A 19,109-nucleotide genomic window follows, 5' to 3' on the forward strand; every position below is an offset into this window, starting at 1 on the left:
ATAACTACCTGAACAGGTCATTTAGTTCAGTATTGAATCTTGTTTGCGTGGAAGGAAGTAGAAGAAAATGCCAGAAATTAAGGTTGTTTCATGATGTATAATGACTTGTTTTTAACCCTTTTATTTGTCATGTCATGCCGTATATTGTTGCTTGTGAACAAAATGAGGTTCCTTTGAAATGCCATTTCTAGTATGTATCCTTTCAGAGCATGCAGATGCTTTTTAATTTCTGTTTGTTGCTATTTTGAATACACAGAGAATATGGTTATTTTGTTTTCTTTTAGAGTTTTTGTATCTAGAAGAGTTTTCTATTTGAACTGTGACTTTCCATGACATTCAACAATCAGCCAAGTTGCTAATGATACTGAAGAGACAGCTTGACGGATTGACCACAATGCGGTGGATTTGCCTAATAATCCTTGGACTGGAATTGCTTTGCAACAGGTGCTCAAATATGTGAAAGTTGTAAAATTTACAAGGATACTAGATATACAATACAGTACCAAAAACATTGAGGTGCAATCTGGTGGTAAGAGAGTGCTGATGTCACACTTGATTGCCAGATTAGTGGAGGGAGGGATGGAAACAGCAGCCAAAATGACATGTGGACGTAGGACTACTGCTAACAGTTTACTATGTGGGCTGCAGAACTGTTTGTCATGGGAATGTGACCAAGGTGGCACCACTTTTTACCAGCTGGATGATGCCTTATATCTCCTGTTTATCTCATCTTTCCTCTCTTATATCCTACTCTGTTGATTTGTTCGCCATGCTACAGCAGTGCTTCTTAAAATTAGCAATAACACAGTCTAAAAACAAAGGTCCAGATCCCACAACCAGCATGCCTAGAGATGGTCCGGTTCGAAAAAGTCAACAGCAAACAATTTAAACTACAAAATCTGACAAACAAGCATCTGCAAAAGGCTTCATGCACTGCTGGGTCATGGGATCATGATCTGTCTGTCTAATGATGAGATACTGAAACAATCAAGTCTGCATGGGGGAGAAAAGGCTAATTTCTCTCTCTGTGCTTCCAGAAACACTTAATTCATTTAGCCCAGTTCATTTTTTTGCGTCATGAATTTTTAGTCCCAGCCAAGATTCGGAGATCTTTATGGTGTTTGTAAGCCCCCACTTATCCAAGTAAACTGACTAAGAGCCCGTGTTGATTTACAAGAGTGGTTTGGCTTTATAACGATGATGATGGTTTGTAATTAGAACGACTCTGACACATTTTCTCGGGGGTAAACCACTGTCTTAACTGAGCGAGACAAATGGCATTTATTTTAATGTGTGTGTGCCACTGTAGACCCACTAATACCCAGGCTTTGACGCACTCTTTTCAGTTATTTGTGTGTGTTTGTGGAGGCAGATCCTGACCTGAAAACTTGTTAAATGCCCAGACTAAACACATCCCAAAAGTGTAAAAGGTGCTGTTGATAACGAGAAACAGACACCACTAATAGACACACACTGTAGGATAGCGTCTGTCGGTGTGCCGTCAATCACCACAGCTGTATTCTGGGAAGAACGCAGAAATCCCTCCTCCCTCCCTCTAACCTGGCTAAGCATTTTTTGCTCCGACAAAAACAACGGAGCCGCAGGGTCTCGAGTTCTTGGCGAGACCCAAACATGACCCCGTTGCCTCGCACATTCACACACATACACCTCACCCAGGAAAAACCCCCTTTGTTCCAGGCTCCGGGAAGCGTGAATACCTGGGAGTGAAAACATCCCTGTGACTTGTCTAGGTGTTTTTAGTGGGTTTGAAAGTGTGTGTCAGTGGTGGTGGTGAGGGAATGATTGCTTTCTCTGGCAAGAGCTCCTATCATTTTTCACACAGGCCTAGCGTTGAAGCAAATTACCCTGCTAGGAATACATGTTAATATATTTGAAGATAGACACCTGAAACATGTTTGCATATAATAGAAAACTAATCAAAATGTGTATTGTATTAGAACAAAGGTGTTTGCAATAATTACACAAATGCATGCATAGTTTCCTGTCCATTATAATGGAAGGAAGGGAAGGAATTAAGAGAATGGAAGTGCAGAATGTATTTCAATGACAGACTGAGAAACGTTTTGAAGAAAGGGCGTGGGTGGTTTGTTTGCACGACAAAGTTTTTTTTTTTTCTGCTTGCCCTCAGGCCTTGTTTGAGGGTGGTCCTTCTCTGCGCCACTTCATTTTCCCCTCGCCTTCTTCGGTGATCTGGAGAGCTAGCTTTAGGCTTTTAATGGCACACACACACACACAGGTTTGAGCTTTTTGACCACCCCAGTGGAGGTAAAGTATTGTGCAGGTTACGCAAAGCTCTATGAAACGGTAAATGGAGCAGTAAAGAGTGCTTGGCTGTTCTCGGTGTAATATAAAAACAGGCAATGGCGAAAATGATCCAGGCTGTGTATAGCTTCACAGTGAGGGGTGCTGGTGCTTATTCTCTTTTAAATATAAACCAACCAGACGGTTGACAAGATTAATGATGCTCAAAGATGCTGGCAAAGCATTGACCAGGTGATGCTGTGAGTTCCCATGGTGTTATTTCTAAAAGTATCCGATTACTGAGGGTTTCTTTAAGGCATAATTCTAGTTCCTTATAACATGGGACTTATTTTCATTGTTTCTGTTATCATTGCTAACAGTAAAATTAAAATTGTGTTTACTAATGCATTTGCACTTGGGTTTTGCTTAGCATACTCATACCACACGTCCAAAAGTATGTGAACTCCCTAAAAAAGTTTGCAAACATCCCAATACAGGAGGTCCTCAGTTTACGACGTCCTCGCCTTACCGTGTTTCGTCGTTACGTCAGAACTGGTTCAGTGGAACTAGTTGGCGAGTGGAGTGGACGAATACGTTGCCGTGCGGCGAGTGGAGCGGATGTATACTGTATGTACAGTAGTCACGCAGCGCTATAAGACGGCTTTGTTTCCATTTGCCACCACATTGGACTATGCTACATTCTCTAACTTCACTGTGGCTCCCAAGCGCAAGTCAGACTTGAAGTTTTAATTTTTGCCGGTATTTTCCTGCCGAGTTGTGTTTCAGTGTGAGCTAATGACTGCTTTCGTTACTGTAGTTGTACAAATACTGTAAACTGATTGATATTGTGATGCACGTAACGGCTTTGTTTACATTTTCACCGGAGTTCTGACTTAGGGTGAAAATCGTCTTGCGTCAGACCGTAGGAAAGGAACTCCAAGTCAAGGACCCTCTGTATGTGATTTCTGAATGTGTCATTTTACAGCTGTGGACATGAATGCGCTGCTACACCAGCCTTCCCTCTTTAGGTTTCAGGATTTCCAGCAGATTTTTGACTTTTCTGCAGAGATTAGTGAGGTGCAATGCTGATGTTAGCTGTAGAAATCCACTATTTCTTATACCCAGTGTGTTCACAAGGACAAAAAATATCTTACTTTAACATGTTGTTGCTGTAGGAGATCACATTTCTTTGTCTGCGTATCTGGTTCTCTTAAATGTCTTGTCTTTATATCTGAGTCATTCCTGCTGTCTTTTTATCTCACTTTCTGCTCCGTTGAACTCGACCCCACCTTCGCTGTCTCTTGGCCAGTATACCTTTCACTCCCTCTCTCTTTTTCTTCCTCATTGGACTCCACAACCGCTCCTTCTCTCGTCCTCCTCTCCTGTAGGATAATCAGATTATGTGAGGAATGTGTGAAAGCGGCTGTGTGTTCAGCCTCAGAGCTGCTGTCCGATAGTCCAACCTCTCCTGCTGCTATGAAAATGAACGATGGTTGCATTGAAAACTCATACAAATGTCTCTAGGATTTATTGTTGTAAAACTGAGATTCTCTGATGACAGGTTTTGACATTAATGTCCTCCATTGTTTGCCAGCTACGAGCACTTTCACCTGTTGTCGGTTAATCGCGTACCTGCATGATGGAAAGACAGAGTTATGATTAGATCTGGTATTGGGGCAAAGAGATACATGCTGTTTGTTGCATCATTGCAGATCGTGAAGTAGCTGGAATATACAGTCCAAATTAAAAGCCCTTATTGGCACAAACTATTCCTAAGCTCAAATCCAGCATGTGAAGCGAGAGGAGAGCTGGTTTGTTTTCGATTGCTGAGACAATTGGCACATTGGTCAGATTAGTGCTTCTCCCCTGCCTGTAGCCCAAATGTTGACAGAGATGATTTCATGTGATTACGTAAAGAGTATAAACGTATCACAGCTGGCTTGGCAGGAGGTGAGGTCTTCATCATCTATGAGCTTTGCTGTCTGTGAAAATGCTTCACTGCAAGATATTACTGTGCCACTGGCGTGTGCTGCCTTTATGAACTCAATTTCAGATTTCCATTGCTTGTTAGGTATGAAGATGTTTCGTTCAAGGTTCCCAAATTAAGCATTTGGGTGGTTAAGTATCAGATTTCCTGCTAGATTTTATGGTTTTAAAATCTTTCATGTACAAGGGGTCATCGGTTTATGACGTCCTCAACCTATGGCGCTTTGTTGTTTTGTCGGAACTGCTTACATTGAACTAGTTGGCAAGCAGAGCGGATGAATACGTCGTCACATGGCGCTGTAAGACTTGACTTTTCCGAAGAACTGATCGACATTGTGATGCATCTAACGGCTTTGTTTACATTTTCGCCGGACTTACTGCGACCTCCTATTTTGTACTTTATTGTAACCCCGCAGGTGGTTGTATTGTATGGCATTAACTATCACAGTCTGCAGTACACTGGGGTTTATTTTCATCATGTAATAATGTGTTGATTACTTAGTCAATCACTTGAATAAGCGTTTACAGAATGCCAGAACTGTAGTGAAAATTTTTATATCCACATTTCACGGATCTCATGGTGACACCTTCAGATGTTTTTATGTCCAATCAGCAGTACAGAATCCTGGGAGAATCAATTTACAATCATATAAGCAGAAAGCCTCCACATTTACATGCTGGATTTGATCTTTTGCTTAAAAAATAAGTGAACATATTAATCTGATTGATAGATAAAATCTGTTAATTGTCAAGGTTCTCTCTTGCTTATTAGATTTATATATTTTGTCACTTCCAACAAATCAGTTAGATATCTCAGTATAAATCCGGTTTGTGATAAAAGTTTCTTACCCTCACTGACTTTCCCATGTCAGTGAGGCTGACTTTGACATTAGCTGTCCCTCCAGCTAATGTCAAAGTGTTCTTGGGCGATGTTCTGCACCATTAATTCTTTCAGTGTCGGTGGGATGTGGGATGAAGCTAGAAAAGAACATCCAGCACTCAAAGCCTTGAGTATACAGGTTAAACCAAATAAACTCATCATCATTAACTCCACTTGCCCCCTTCAAGCTGCAGCGGTGGCCCAGTATGATGTCAACACGTTTGATGCCATCAGATGTTTACAAAAAGCTTGGGTTGCACTAAAATAGCCCAGGACCCTCATTCTGAGTAGGAGCTTGTTATCTGAGTCCCTGTGCAGAGCGTGGCAGCTCTGAGTCATGCTTATGAACTCGATCTGATCCCCCCTTATCACATCAAGCTCTTAGATATGAGTGTGTAAAGGTGTATGGACATAAACACACTGTGTGAGCTGTTGACTCTGTGCTATATTTGATTTTCCTGCCATTGTTTTGCTCTATATGGGAAGCAGCTGTGTATTTTTCACCCGTGGCTATAATTCTGCCATGATATGTTCGTCAGGTGGGTTGCCAGGTCTGTCCCTGCCTGGCAGTTATCAGCCTGCTGGATCTCAGCACTGGACTGTGATTGATTGACTGACTTAAAAGCTCTGTTTTCCATCTGACTACCTGGCTGCCCACTTGTCTGTTACATAACTGTGTTTTGCTATTGTTCACTGTCTGTTTAATGTTGGACTACAGGGCCAAAAGACACTTGTCGAAGCACAGTGTTCTAACTAAGGCATACGATATATTAGGATTGATTAATGAGCAAATAATGCTGTGGCCTTTTTCCATGTGTAGTTTCTGTTTTGATGGTTCAGTTCAGTTTTAGCTGCTGGTGTCCTTATTTTGTAAAAGAATAAACCTGGTGGTAACTTGCTAAACTGTGTGTGTATTCAAAAGCCTTATATATCTCATTTCTCAATGCCATTGAGCTCCATTGTGCTTAAAAACAGAAATAGAAGGTCAAATGTATATTAATGCACAGCTGAAAATAGTGTCCAATAATTGCACTGTTTCCTATTTTTGAAATAAAACTTAATAATAAGGTCTACCTAGCTTTTTTCAAACTTTTTAATGACACAGTAAACTTTATTTATTTATTTATTTATTTTTTAAGTTTAGGGCCAGCAGACTTCTGTTGTGTCCTTTAGACAGTAAGGAAGTTGGAACATATTGAGAGATGGACTAACAAATTGTTAACATGGGTCTTTTTGCTGCTGGTAAAAGTAAACATCCATCTTGTAGTGGTTTCCCGTGTTATATTGTACTTAACAGGGCGATGGTTCATGCTGGAATAGTTGTCATCATTACTAAATGCAGAGCATCATTGTTGAAGGTAAACAAAGGTTTAGGTGGCAGAAGATTGCCCAGAACCAGGGTGTGTTCTTTAATTTATTGTTAACACAGGCTTGAATTACAGCGATTTGCGAAAATGAGTAAAAAAGTGTGCAGGATGTGACTAATACACACGCAATTTTCCAGTTTTTCCAGTTTTCCCATCGGATGAGGAATTACTACTGACATTTACAGTGTGCTGAGCTGAAGTTTTACCTTCAAATAAAGTTTTGTAGTACTAGTAGTATGTGCCCCATTGGATGTAAGTGTATCAGTCCATGAGATACTGCATGGTTTGCTGCTGTGTTTAACATAAAGCATGCATGGACCGTCTCTGGTCTTTAACCTGACCGTATCGTCTTTCTGTGTTTGTCCTGCAGCGATGGAGGAGCTGGTGTGTGAGCTTCGTCTGTTCCTGGACCTGCTGGACAGGGAGTACCTGAGCGCCGGGGTCCGAGAGAAGAAGACACACCTCTCCAACATCCTGCACAGAGTCCTTGCAGACAAAGGTGAGGCTGCAAGCCATATTGCACCTTAAAATTCTTTGGAAACGCTGTACCAAGATGGTTATGCAACTGGAGTTCATGGAATCGGAAGTTGCTTCGAAGTTAGTTATTCCATGATTGTTAATTTTTTTTCAAGGATAAATAGAAGAAAGGGAATGTTTGACAAGAAATGACGATTAGCTGTCACTGCAGTAAAACTTGAATGCAAAGCCACAATAACAAGGAAATTCTGCATTGGGAAGTCTAAAAACTGCATGGCCAGACTAAACCTTTGTGGGGCCCTAAAGAGAATTTGTTTTGGAGCAACCATGAAGGCCTCCAAGCTCTAAGCAGCTGTTATTATCGGTGTGGGGCTACATTTGATTTTATGTGATTCATAGTGGTAGGCTGTCATCAGAGGGCCAAACTGGTATTAACTACAAAATATGTACAGTTAATGCTATTGTTGGCCAAATAGCTTCTAGTTTATGTTGTTACTGGGCCAAAGTAGGTTTGATCACTTGGATGGTTTTGAATATCAACTATTGCTTTATCTTCTTCTTTTTTTGGACCTATTCCTGAGGTATGGAAGTCTATGGCTACCAATGTTTAAATGTTTTTATTTAGTTATTCATACACAAACACCATTTCATTGCAAATGAGACGAAATTATGTATTGAATCAAATTTAAATGCAAGTATCTGTTTATTTCATTGCCAAGCTCAAGCTGGATACAACAATTGTCTACAATTTGTCCTGTCACATATACATACTTTTTATTTTTGTTTCAGAAGCCACAGAATTTAATGTAAAGAGTTTCTAACACTGGTGTACATTTCTAATGGTAACAGAAGCACAAATCATTCTTCAGGGGACATCTTGGTGGAGAGCAGTTCCATTGTTTTATGGAATACCTAATCAGTCCCTTCAGAATTTTGCAGGCTTTTTTCAAGACTGTTTTGCGGTAGAAAAGTGTTTGTCAATTGATGGTTTTCATTTGTATTCCACCACAATATTGCACGGGTGCAAAACAGTTGACCTCCGCTTTCATGAAGAACATAAGGGAATTGTTTTGCACGGGTTTAGCAGTAATTTTTGTTGGTAAATGAGAGACATTAGAATCGGACATGTCTGGATCTGCAAACCATACACAAGGAAGTGACGTACGTGTGTGACGTTTGCGCTGGAGACTGCTATGATTGGTGGAACTCAAGGGAGGCTGGCCAAAATTGTGGAAAAGTTGCGGTGATTGTACAAAATTGCAGATTGCAACATCGCAAATTCCTGGAGGGACTGCCTAATATTGGTCAGTGACAGGAGCATCTAAATAAAGAGAGTAAAAATGGATATAAGGGCAAGAGTCACCTCGTCTTTTATACTTTTTTGTGATGTACTCAGTTGCAACTTCTGGAATTTTACACATGTAATTTTGTAAAGCTCCTCCTTGTTTATATCTGCTGAGTATTGTCATTTGGTCCTTCTCCAGAACCTTCATTCAAGTCAGAGATCCACAGTGGTCTTCCAGCCCCACCTCAGATGCCCTTACCAGAAATCCCTCATCCCTGGCTGGTAAGACTCTTTTTTAGTGCAACATCCTATCCCTTATAAACAGCTACACACTACTTCCATAGAATCTGTTTTTTGTAGCATGGACTCATACTGGATTTTAGTGTAAACAATGCTGACACATGCACGTTCAATTTTAGTATGCGCTTTGGTTGTTTAACTGAACAGAGCTGTTTTGTCCAAATACCAGTCAACTCTGTCTCACTGTGTTTCCAGTGCTGTATCATGTCTCTTTCCCTCTATAATGTGGCTGAGCCAAACGAACTGCTGCCAAAATTCTGACAAGTCTCAGGTGACAGACATAAACTTTACTTATTGTCATGGCAACACTGAGAAATTACGATTTTCGCAATGTAATGCTAGCCGCTTTAAGGTCAAGGGACATAAGTAAGGGATAAATCAGAGCTCATACTCTATCTGTCTTAGACAACCTGTGTCATGAGTGCTTTAAAGAGATTTCAGGTATATCCCAATCAGAATTATTATTAAGACCAGGACTGTGAACATATGGTTGGAAAAAGTCACTTTGGATAAAACTTGTAAGTAAAACTTGAGACAGTCTCATGTTGCCAAACTTTTACCTTTTGACAAGTGTCTGTTTTCAGTTTGGAGCGTTACCATTTTCATATTAAACTAAAGGTTGTTATTTTTCACAGTATACTGTATTACTAAAAAAATGGCAAAATATTTATGCTTAGTGATGAAATAGGCACCACATCGGGCCTTCCAAAGTGGTAGAAAAGTCTCACCAAAGGATGGACTGAATACAAATCCAGTTTTAAATCCTTTATATAATCTTTTTAGGTATTTTTTGTTGTTGTTGTGGAATGAAATCACAAGAATAGAAGCTGTAATGTGATTTAGTGTTTGTGAAATGCGACAGTTGTGTTCTCAAGTTATCAAAAATGCCACGAGTTCTTACCTTAACATGTTGCTAAAGTAAGAACGTGGGGCATTTTTGATAACTTGAGATAACGATAATTGTTATAATTAATTATATATTGACCCAATTAATAATCATTCAGGATAAACCCCAAAAAAGTGATTAGGTGTGGCTCATAAGTCCTATAATGGTTGGCAGAACCCTTGTTGATAGATCCCCAGACCTGAAATGAAGTGGTGTGTATCATACATTCCACACCAGAACGCTATCTGATCACATGAATGCCAGATTTAACAATACAGCGGGACATGGAAGCCATGTGAGATGTGTTTTTGTAGTCTCTTGTAAAGCGGTAGGAAGGCTAGTCATGGCTTCAATATGTTTTCCTGTCTCACACAGCGCCTTGCATCACAATGACAGTCAGCGAGGGTCGTAACGTCTCCATTATTTGTGTGTGTGTGTGTGTGTGTGTGTAAGTGATATAATGGGAGTGATGTGAGGATGTCTAAAGGGATCCTGTGTGAGGAATAACAGGGTGTGTGTGTGTGTGTGTGTGTGTGTGTGTGTGTGTGTGTGTGTGTGTGTGTGTGTGTGTGTCATTGTTGGAGCAGATGCCTCTGATTTAAAGCAGGTGGCTGCGACGGCTCGCAAAGCCTTTTCACCATAACAATAAGCCACAACACCTTGTTCTACATCTCACACACACACACTGAGGCACAAGGCCTTACAGTGCAGTTTGTAATTAGAACCAGTCCACAGCCTCAGCCTCCTCCAGTCACCCCAGTGTGTGTCTGAAAAATCACAGCCGAGGTTTTCCCGGAAAACCAGTCGAGAGAGGAGGAGTGATGTTTCTGTGTCTCTACTTTATTGTCTCCCTTCTCTGTTCCTGTCTTTGTAGCAACTTTTTCCACCATGCAATCACACCAATAAAGCAATAAAGTGCACCACTCTGTAAGTAAGAGCCCAGTCTCTTGACACTGTTGGGTAGTTGCTGTCTCCTAAATCATTCTGCTCATTTTACATTATCGTGACCAGGAAAAAGACAGTTTGCTAGCAGTAAGTAGATTGGCAACCTTAGCATTAAAGCTAATGCTTGACCTTGCATGTTAAGCAAAATAATCTCAGCTCACATGTTCCTCTTTGTTTTTGGAGCTTTCATCTGCATCTCTTGAGGTCTTCATTATAGAATGACATCAACTGAATTGTCTTTTTAGCACTAAGCATTAGAAAACTGTCAGGTATTGTTAGGGCCCTGAGCCGCTGCGCTCCACGTCCTTTGTTATGATTTGTATTATGACCAGTTGTGAGCCGGTTAAACACCTTCGTCCACCCCGTGTCCATAGTTATGCCCCGCCTACAGCCCAAGTAGCCATAGATGGATTGGTCCCGGACAAACAACCTCCTCCAATCAAAAGCCCCATTCATCCAGTCTCCATTGAGCTGCCCACTTAGCATTTGTGAACATCAGTGTTTGTGCGTCGGGTGCTTGTGGGGCACTAAAATGCTGGCTAGTGGTTCTTTTGGCGTGTTTAGAAATACTTATTGAATTCATTGGTAGTCCAGTCATGGGTGCTACTGCACTGTATTTTGGTTCAGAGTTTTTTTTTTAATTAATTATCTTATATTTTCTTCTACTAAATTAATATCAGCTTCTGGGTAAAGTTCGCTTTCGGTGATGTTTTGTTCTTTATTCCAGTAGCACCCATTTGTGTTTAACCCCTTTGCTTTTTTGTGTTTTTTTTTGTGAATATACCCCTTTCAAAAGAAATTCAGTCCATCACTCTGTAACACAGCGTTGGTTTTACTTGCTTTTGTTGCCATCTGGTTACCCTAGACATCAGGGTTGTAACAAGCTGTTTAGATTTGTGAGCTTGATTTATTATCTTTTACCCTCTGCTATCCCTACCCAGATCCCAACATGTCCTTTTTCTTTTTTTCTTCAAGAAAGGTGCGCGCAGCACTGCGCAGCAGCCGGAGCTGTCATTGGCAGGGCAGCTCAAATGAAATTTCGTTGTATATGAAAATGTGCAATGACCAATAAAGATTGATTGATTGATTGATTGATTGATTGATTGATTATTATTTTTTTAAATCTGTTTTTTCGAACATATTTGGCAGAAAGAAGCTCACTCAGGACTGGTTTGTGGGTGAGCCCCAGGGGTTTTCTACATGGTACTGGCTACGCTGCATAAACCACTTACTTATATTTGGACATTAAACTTGTAGGCAGGATGTCTGGCTGCAAAATCAACAGACTGGATCAAACGCGCAAATTTCTTTGCTTTGTCATGTCAGTATGTCCCCAATTTTCAGAAATGGCAATGGTAGATATTAGCCAAAGGAACGGGAAACAGATATCCATATTTATTTAATTGCAACCTGGTGAGCAATGACATGCAATGGATACTGGCAGTGCAATTGTGCAAAAATGACAACACATAGGGTAATATGAGCATTTCAGTTGGAATATTGCATCATCAAAATAGCGAAGAGGGGAGTTTACAACATACTGGAGCCAACAATTACAACAGTAAAACATACTAAATGGATTTAGAGCCATACATATTAAAAAACTCTACAAGTAACATATGTGCAGGGTGTTCAGAGTAACAGCAGTAAAGTATAATCCACATAAATATACTTGGATGGAAATCCAGCTACTGTCTTTCATTTTCTTCCAGCTCTCTGTCTCGCTGCTTCTGTCTCTCTGCTCTGAAATTACCATCCATCACGTTTCCACACTGACCTCTGGATAAGCCGTCCAGGCTGAGGGGGAAAAAAGACGCTCTGCCGGTCCTCTAAGCCGTGTAAATTTCAGCCTGCAACAAATGAACAAAAAGATAGAGACCGGGGAGGAGACCGTCAAAGAGAGGGGAGTAAACAGGGTAGAGAGTTAAAGTAACAAAGAAGAGGATTTAGTGTAGCACCCTGTTTAGTCATGTGTCGGATGAAGTTAGTTTCCACAAAAGAATGTGGAAGGATTAGTCTTGAGTTATTATCGGTGAATGAGCATAATGAATAGACAAGAGAGATCCGGTGAAAGAATGGAGGAGGAAGAGACGGCCTTGGCCATGGTCTGTCTGTGACCCGTCAAGCCTCAGTGCCGAGCCAAACCAACACTCTGCAATACCGAGAGGCTGCGGTTTTAGAAGCTGCATTAGAGCTCCGTCTAACCCCAACGCCTGTGGCAGCCATTTTGATTATTCACTGCTATATAAGGAATAATTAGTTTGGAGTAGCTCAGTTGATTTACAACACAGTAGTAAATGTTTAGTGAGAAGACAGTGTTACTGCACTAATCCTGCATTACTCAGGCAGAAAAAATGGAGTGGATAGAACGGATCTTGTCATTTATACAACGTTGTGGTTGTGAATTGAACATAAAATAGGAACTGATCAAATTATACCGAGGTCCCTGCACTGTACCTTCTGGTAAACAACATGTTAAAATGGCTAACACTGGGTACTGCATTATATATTGAGCAAAATAGACTTGATATGAAAACTATGGGAGCTAATTTCTGCCACTGTGATGGAAGAAATAGATCCTGTAAGTTGTTATGATAAGAAACTTCCTAGCCCAGTGAGTTAGTATTTCACAATAATGAGAAGCTTTCTAAACATAATGACTTGGTGTCTTAAAGTAAAGAGAACTTTTCTCTAAATGGCATGGAGAAGTAATAAGCTACTATCTCAAAATACTGAGAAACTCGCTCAAAATAGTCTGCAACCAATGTGCAGCAGTAATTAAACTAGGAGTGTTAGCTAAGCACTACAGCCGTATTTACATTGGTAAGAGATTATGTTAGCTCAAAGTTCCATCAAAATTAAACTGTTGTTGCTGTATATTTCAAAAATCATAAAAAATTAATGCGTAAAGTGATGTCTTTGTTTAAACTTTACTTCGTTTGGTTAGCAGACACGCTAAGTTCACGTCACAGTTGGGGTATAACCTGCTAGCAGGCATTGGTAACAGTTTACCAACAGTGATGAATTTGCCTCGTTTTGATATTTAGTCCATTTCAGAACTTTTTCACCATAAAAAATGTCTTTTTATGTAAATTCATATCATGAAACTGGTGGTTAAAATGATAAATTAACCTCATGCGTAATTAAGAATGGAGCTTTGCCACAATGGACCATTTTTATCTGTGTTCATTTCCCTTTTTTTTAACGCCAGCACTGCCAAGCTTGTTGTTCAGGATAGTCAGATGAGGTGAAGACATGCTAGCAAGCAAGCTAACACAGTGTATCTGTTACTAGAGCATGGTAGTCACATGTTTGACTCCTCTTGACACTAGCATTGGCAAAACGAAACAATGAAACAAAGAGGTGATGTGTGCAAGCTACTAGATTTGTTTACCAAGGGCAGGTTTGTTATTAACTTTGGTAAGAATGCACACAGACACAAATAAAAACACTAATTTAATTAGAGATCAGGAGATCCAGCAGGATGTCCACTAACCAAACAGGCACGCATTGGGCCCTTTTTAGGTTAAAAAGCTAAACTTGGTCTGCTTTGAACCACCCTGTTGCCTTCCCCTTGCTGTGTATACATAGGAAGAGGGTCAAAATTGAGGTCTAAACAAAAAGAAAAGTTCAAACCTTGACCCAAAAGAAACCATAGGATTAAAATAGTGAAGTAATTCTCGCCAAAAAGTAGGCATTAAGTCCTATTTAACTTGTATTACATGCATGCATTACACCATAGATAGAATGGCAGAAACATGTCCTTGCATCATCAGGACTACAAAATGGTCACGCTGTACATGAGAGCTTGCTTATACACTTATATTCATTTTCTCTGTAAGTCTGTTTGTAATAAAATGTCATGAAATTATCAAATAGTTTTACCACTAATATGATAACTTGGCAAAAAAAAAACTAATCGGCCAGTATAGTTTATGATGTGATCAAACTAATGGACTTTAAATCAAACCAATGATGTTAATCCTCCAAGGGAGTAGTAAAAGTCATGAGGTGTTCCTCCTGGTGTTTTACTATAAAGAGGTGTGTGCACGTGCAAAATAAATCAGCAAAACTGTTTGGTTTACACACACAAACTATATACTCACAGAGAATCACATCAGCTTGATGCTCTCCTCACCGCCCGCCTCATAAATCTCATCTAAGGAAGAGGATCACTGCATTATTTTACAATGTGCTACATGCCACACTCGATTGCACACAAACACACACAAAACCAAAGTCTGGCTCTGTTTAGATCATAATGACCACTAAGTGTGACACCAAATCCCTGTGAAGACTTGTACGACTACAGCAGTCTTTTTCTTTCATATCCAGGATTTATGCTACACTAATATTACTCTTTTATCTTTGACATGAAATACATTCCTGCCATCAACAAGCTCCCTGCCTAAGCCACATGAACAGTTTCCATCCAGCTGCTGAATAGTTTGAACAATAGGCCTGAAAAATAAAATGTAAATTATGTAAGCTACATTGAAGAGATCCACTTCCAGACGGAGAAAGGAGCTTCATCCACCATGAAAAAGAACAAGCATTTGTGAAATACACCTGCTTGTGGCATTGCACACGGGATGATGAGGACTGTTTATGTACAAGTGTTGAGGTCAGTTGACAGAAAAATGCATCAGTCTGCTTCATGCTGGATTGTCTTTCATTTCATGTAACGGATAAATTTGACAAATCTGGATTTTAACTCCTGGGTCAATATATAATTGAGGGACTTTTGAAGTCCATGGGATACATCTTGCATACATGTTCATTAAAAATAATAAAACAGATGTTTTTTTTTTATGTTCATTGTGATCATGTCTGTACAAATTCCATCATTATTTGTTATGGAAACAATCACTTATTAATAAAAAATGACTGGATATCACTAAAATGTCAACTAAATAACCCTCCGCATTTAATAACAACCACCTTCTATTTAGCTAAACAATAATAAAATGAGCTGATTCAAAAATAGTTTTGATTGTGTTATTTTTATTAAGTTGAGATAATCATAACATATTTCTTTTTTTGGCAATATATCAAATTTTATATGGAAAATAATAAATTGTGTCTGCGTCAGAGAAATTACCCATTATAAAAACACCTCTCAAGGAAGTGTGTTAATTCCAGATCACATGACCTGCTCCACATGATGTCATTTCCTCCTGAAGAAAAGACTGGCCAGACTCTAAGGCTTTCTTAGTTATTTGACATAAAGTAGTGTGTGAGTCAAGTGTGGATTTATCATGTCAACAGGTTTACTACAATATCATTAGAAATAACTTTCAATTTCAATTTTACTCAATTGTATATATAATATTTAGAAGAATCTTTCTGTAAAAATGCCATGTGGTGTTGAAAACAGCACAAATATCAACTATGATACCTGTCAACTATGTTCCAAAAAGTCCTACAATTATATATTGACCCTACTACAACTATTTCTATCAGTTTTTATGTGTCCAGTTATGTGCAACTTTGTGGATGCTTTCCAGAGGAGACATTGAAGACTGTGTATCATTGTCCCCATTTCTTTCTAAATTAAAATTTCCAACAAAACAACTGTTACAAGTCCTGCAAACCCAAGATGACGTCTTTTAAGTTGTTTATTTTGTCTGACCAAGAATCCAAAACCCTCTTAAAAATAATCCAAGCCAGAGAAAAGAAGAAAGCCCTTGGATTTAAGAGGCTGAAACCTCAAACATTTGGAATTTTGTGCTAATTGTTTTTGCACTAATGGTTGCCTTTCCAGTCACATCATCAGTTGCATCCTCAGGGCCGTGCTAGCTCCACAGCAGCAGAACGTGGACCAGTCCCGTCGCTTGTTGAAACACAAATGATTTCCATCTGTGTTGATGTTGGAGAGCGGTGCTATCCCTCCCCTTTCACCCGCCTCCCCTCCCCTCCCCGACCCTCATCTTCCCCGAAACAGAGCCTCCCTCCCTCGCTGTACTAGTTAACCAATGCTGAGATGTCTTGCATCATGTGTACACTAAAAATTCACACCATACATTGTGTGTATTTGCTTTCTGTTATACACTTAGAGCACCGAAGCTTACAGAAGTGCGCTTGTTGTGATGGACAACGCTGTTCATGCTGACTGGGTTGCGTTATCCGTAGCAGTCTGGATCTCATTTGGAATTCATTTCCTCCCCTTCTCATTTTGAATCAGACAACCCCCTCCCCCTCGAGCGCTTTTGAAGATAAATATGCGTCTCAGCCCAAACCTTATACTCAGATGTAGCCAGTACTGTACACACAATGTCCACATCCACTCGTATGTATCGCTGGGCATAATCTCGGTTGTTTGAACCCACCCTCTTGTCAGAGCATTTGGTACCAACTCAGAAGACATTTCCATGTTGGTGGCCGTAGACGAGCAGCACTCTATTTGGAATAAATGCATGCCTGCTGTATATTGCCAAGCCAAATGTTTTCTAGCCTGAAGGGGGAAACACACTGTTGCAAGTAAATGTGTCACTGTGCTGTGTCAAGCTACAGAGAGCGTGCACGGCAAGACTTGGCTCGCACTCGCATTTACAATCGATCCAGCCCTGCCTTTGCACGTCTTTAGATATGACTTGCCTTCAGGAGTTCATCAGGAGGCTTGTTTTGGTCACCATTTAGTGCTGATGAATCTGTTTTCATATTCGACTTAATTCCACGGCGGGGTTCCCCGACTCTGTGGTTTAGTCGACCACAGCAAAGCCTTCGGTGACATCAGCGGTGTTGTGTCATTGACTTGAGACAGGAAATGAGGCTGCTTAGCAGATCATATTGAAGGGCATCACACGTAACCAAAAAAGTGGCAAATTGGAGTTTGATTAAGTCTTAACTGCAGCGAGCAGTGGGACTTGACTAAGTGACACATGCCCACAGGATGGTTAATCCTGAGGGCCAGAACTGTTTCAGCCTACTTACACTAACACTCTTTGGAAAAAGTCCCTGCTGAGAAACTGGAGCACGGATGGAAAACCTATTCCACAACTTTTTTTCCCCCTCTCTACTGCTTTTGAAGGCTTTTTACTATGCCAGGTTTTTTTTCCTGACACATGATGTGATCGAAGTGACTTAATAAAGCACTGAGGGAAAATAGAAGCTATTTCTGTCGTCTGTTAGAGAGCTAATGCAGTTTACTGTTGTACCAAATGTAATCTTATTGGGCTTGATGGACCAAAAGGTCGATAGGTTTATTCAGTCTTTATTGATGTTCGGGTTTTTAAAATGAAAAAAATGCTGAAAACATTTAAAAACAGTTATCTCAGTAGTGTACTGTATGAAACTTCTACAGGGCAGTGTTGCAATTGCTAGTTTTACTTCATGGTGGCTGTGTCACAGTGATAAGAGTGTATCTTTTTGGCTTATTGTTGCCTCTTGACCACAGCTCTGCAAATAGGGATGCACCTGAGGCTGCTGCTGCTGATTTTAAAGCAGAACTGGAGCATAAAAAGTGACGGAGCAACGTATCACTTCCCCCAAAATCCCCCACTGAATGGCCAGAATTTGTTTAGCCACCCCAAGAGAAGTTTGGGCTCAAGCAGAAATCTAATATAGTTAACGCAACTGCCTTGACCATGCTGCTATAAATGCTCAAGTAGTTTTCCTTTTGTCAGTCAGCCAGTCTCTTAAATTAACTCCTTTTGTACGACTGTCTGCATTGGCTACGACAATATGACTTTAGCTTAATCTGCCTTATAGCACTTCTGTGAAATCATCATCATCCAGACATGTGCTGTAAGTGTGTGTTAAGTGAAATTTGAATGTACACCACTCTTAATACCTTAATGCAGTCTCAATTTAGAGGCACCATCTAATAGTAACTAGTGTTCAGATGTTATATATTGCCTTTTATATTAGTGTCTCTACAAAATGCTTTGCAGTGTTTTTCACTAGTCCATTCACACACACACTACCGGTGCTTTTACAAGCTCTTATACTTTGTAGTTATTTTTTCCTTTCCGTTATTTTAAATCAAACAACAAAATGCATAAGAATGTTTTTTTCCAACTTAACAGCTGAGCATTTAAATCGCTGAAGCACTTTACTACTGTAATTGTGATTATTAGTAGGATGGGATCTTGCATAGCCAGATTATGACGTGAAATAATAGAGCTCAAGTCAAACTTTTGTCCATTACTCGGCGCTTAACACAACAGTAAATGTGGTGGACTGAAATTATTCAAGTTATACTGTACAAAGACAGATTTTTAAAATTTTTTAACAAGTATTTGGTATTAATGTAAATTCTAGAACAGAAATGCTGAAGAAGTTTTTATTAATTTAAACACAAGACACTTGTGCTCCAAACAAGAAAGATGTGCACTCAATGAAGGACGTAGGATCCTTGACTTATCACTATACATATCGGTGAGCAGTGATTCCTAACACATCTCTGGGGGTCATCAGGTGGAAACCTCCCTTCAACTGTGTTTCCAGGAGGCTAGGCAGTGAACTCACTGCTCCTACACAATCCAAACAGCACTGCCACATTCAACTGGCCCAGGCCCATTTAGGAGATGCTCCAGGTAGTGACCAGTGCCGATGCTACCAGTTAGCTAGTGCATGATGCTGAATACCTAGTGACAGCTGCTAAAAAGTGGCAAAGAAACTATACATACAGACTCTCCAAACCTGCTAGTGCTAGCTCTAAATGCTAATGCTAGCTGCAAAACTACTACACTGTCCACAACAAACTTACCACTGACAAAG

General features: G+C 40.1%; 1 protein-coding gene across 5 annotated transcripts in view; it reads left to right on the forward strand.

Annotated features, from left to right (window-relative positions):
* The window catches only part of afap1 (actin filament associated protein 1), a 106,036-nt gene that overhangs the window by 49,935 nt on the left and 36,992 nt on the right, over positions 1-19,109 (forward strand). For all 5 annotated transcript variants that reach the window (XM_055007765.1, XM_055007762.1, XM_055007764.1 and 2 more), the window contains exons 2-3: positions 6,866-6,994; positions 8,457-8,539. In XM_055007765.1, the coding sequence (XP_054863740.1) occupies positions 6,866-6,994; positions 8,457-8,539 (212 nt within the window). The remainder of the gene's footprint in view (positions 1-6,865; positions 6,995-8,456; positions 8,540-19,109) is intronic.

The sequence above is a fragment of the Amphiprion ocellaris genome, chromosome 23 (assembly GCF_022539595.1).
Source record: "Amphiprion ocellaris isolate individual 3 ecotype Okinawa chromosome 23, ASM2253959v1, whole genome shotgun sequence".
Lineage (NCBI taxonomy): Eukaryota > Metazoa > Chordata > Actinopteri > Pomacentridae > Amphiprion > Amphiprion ocellaris.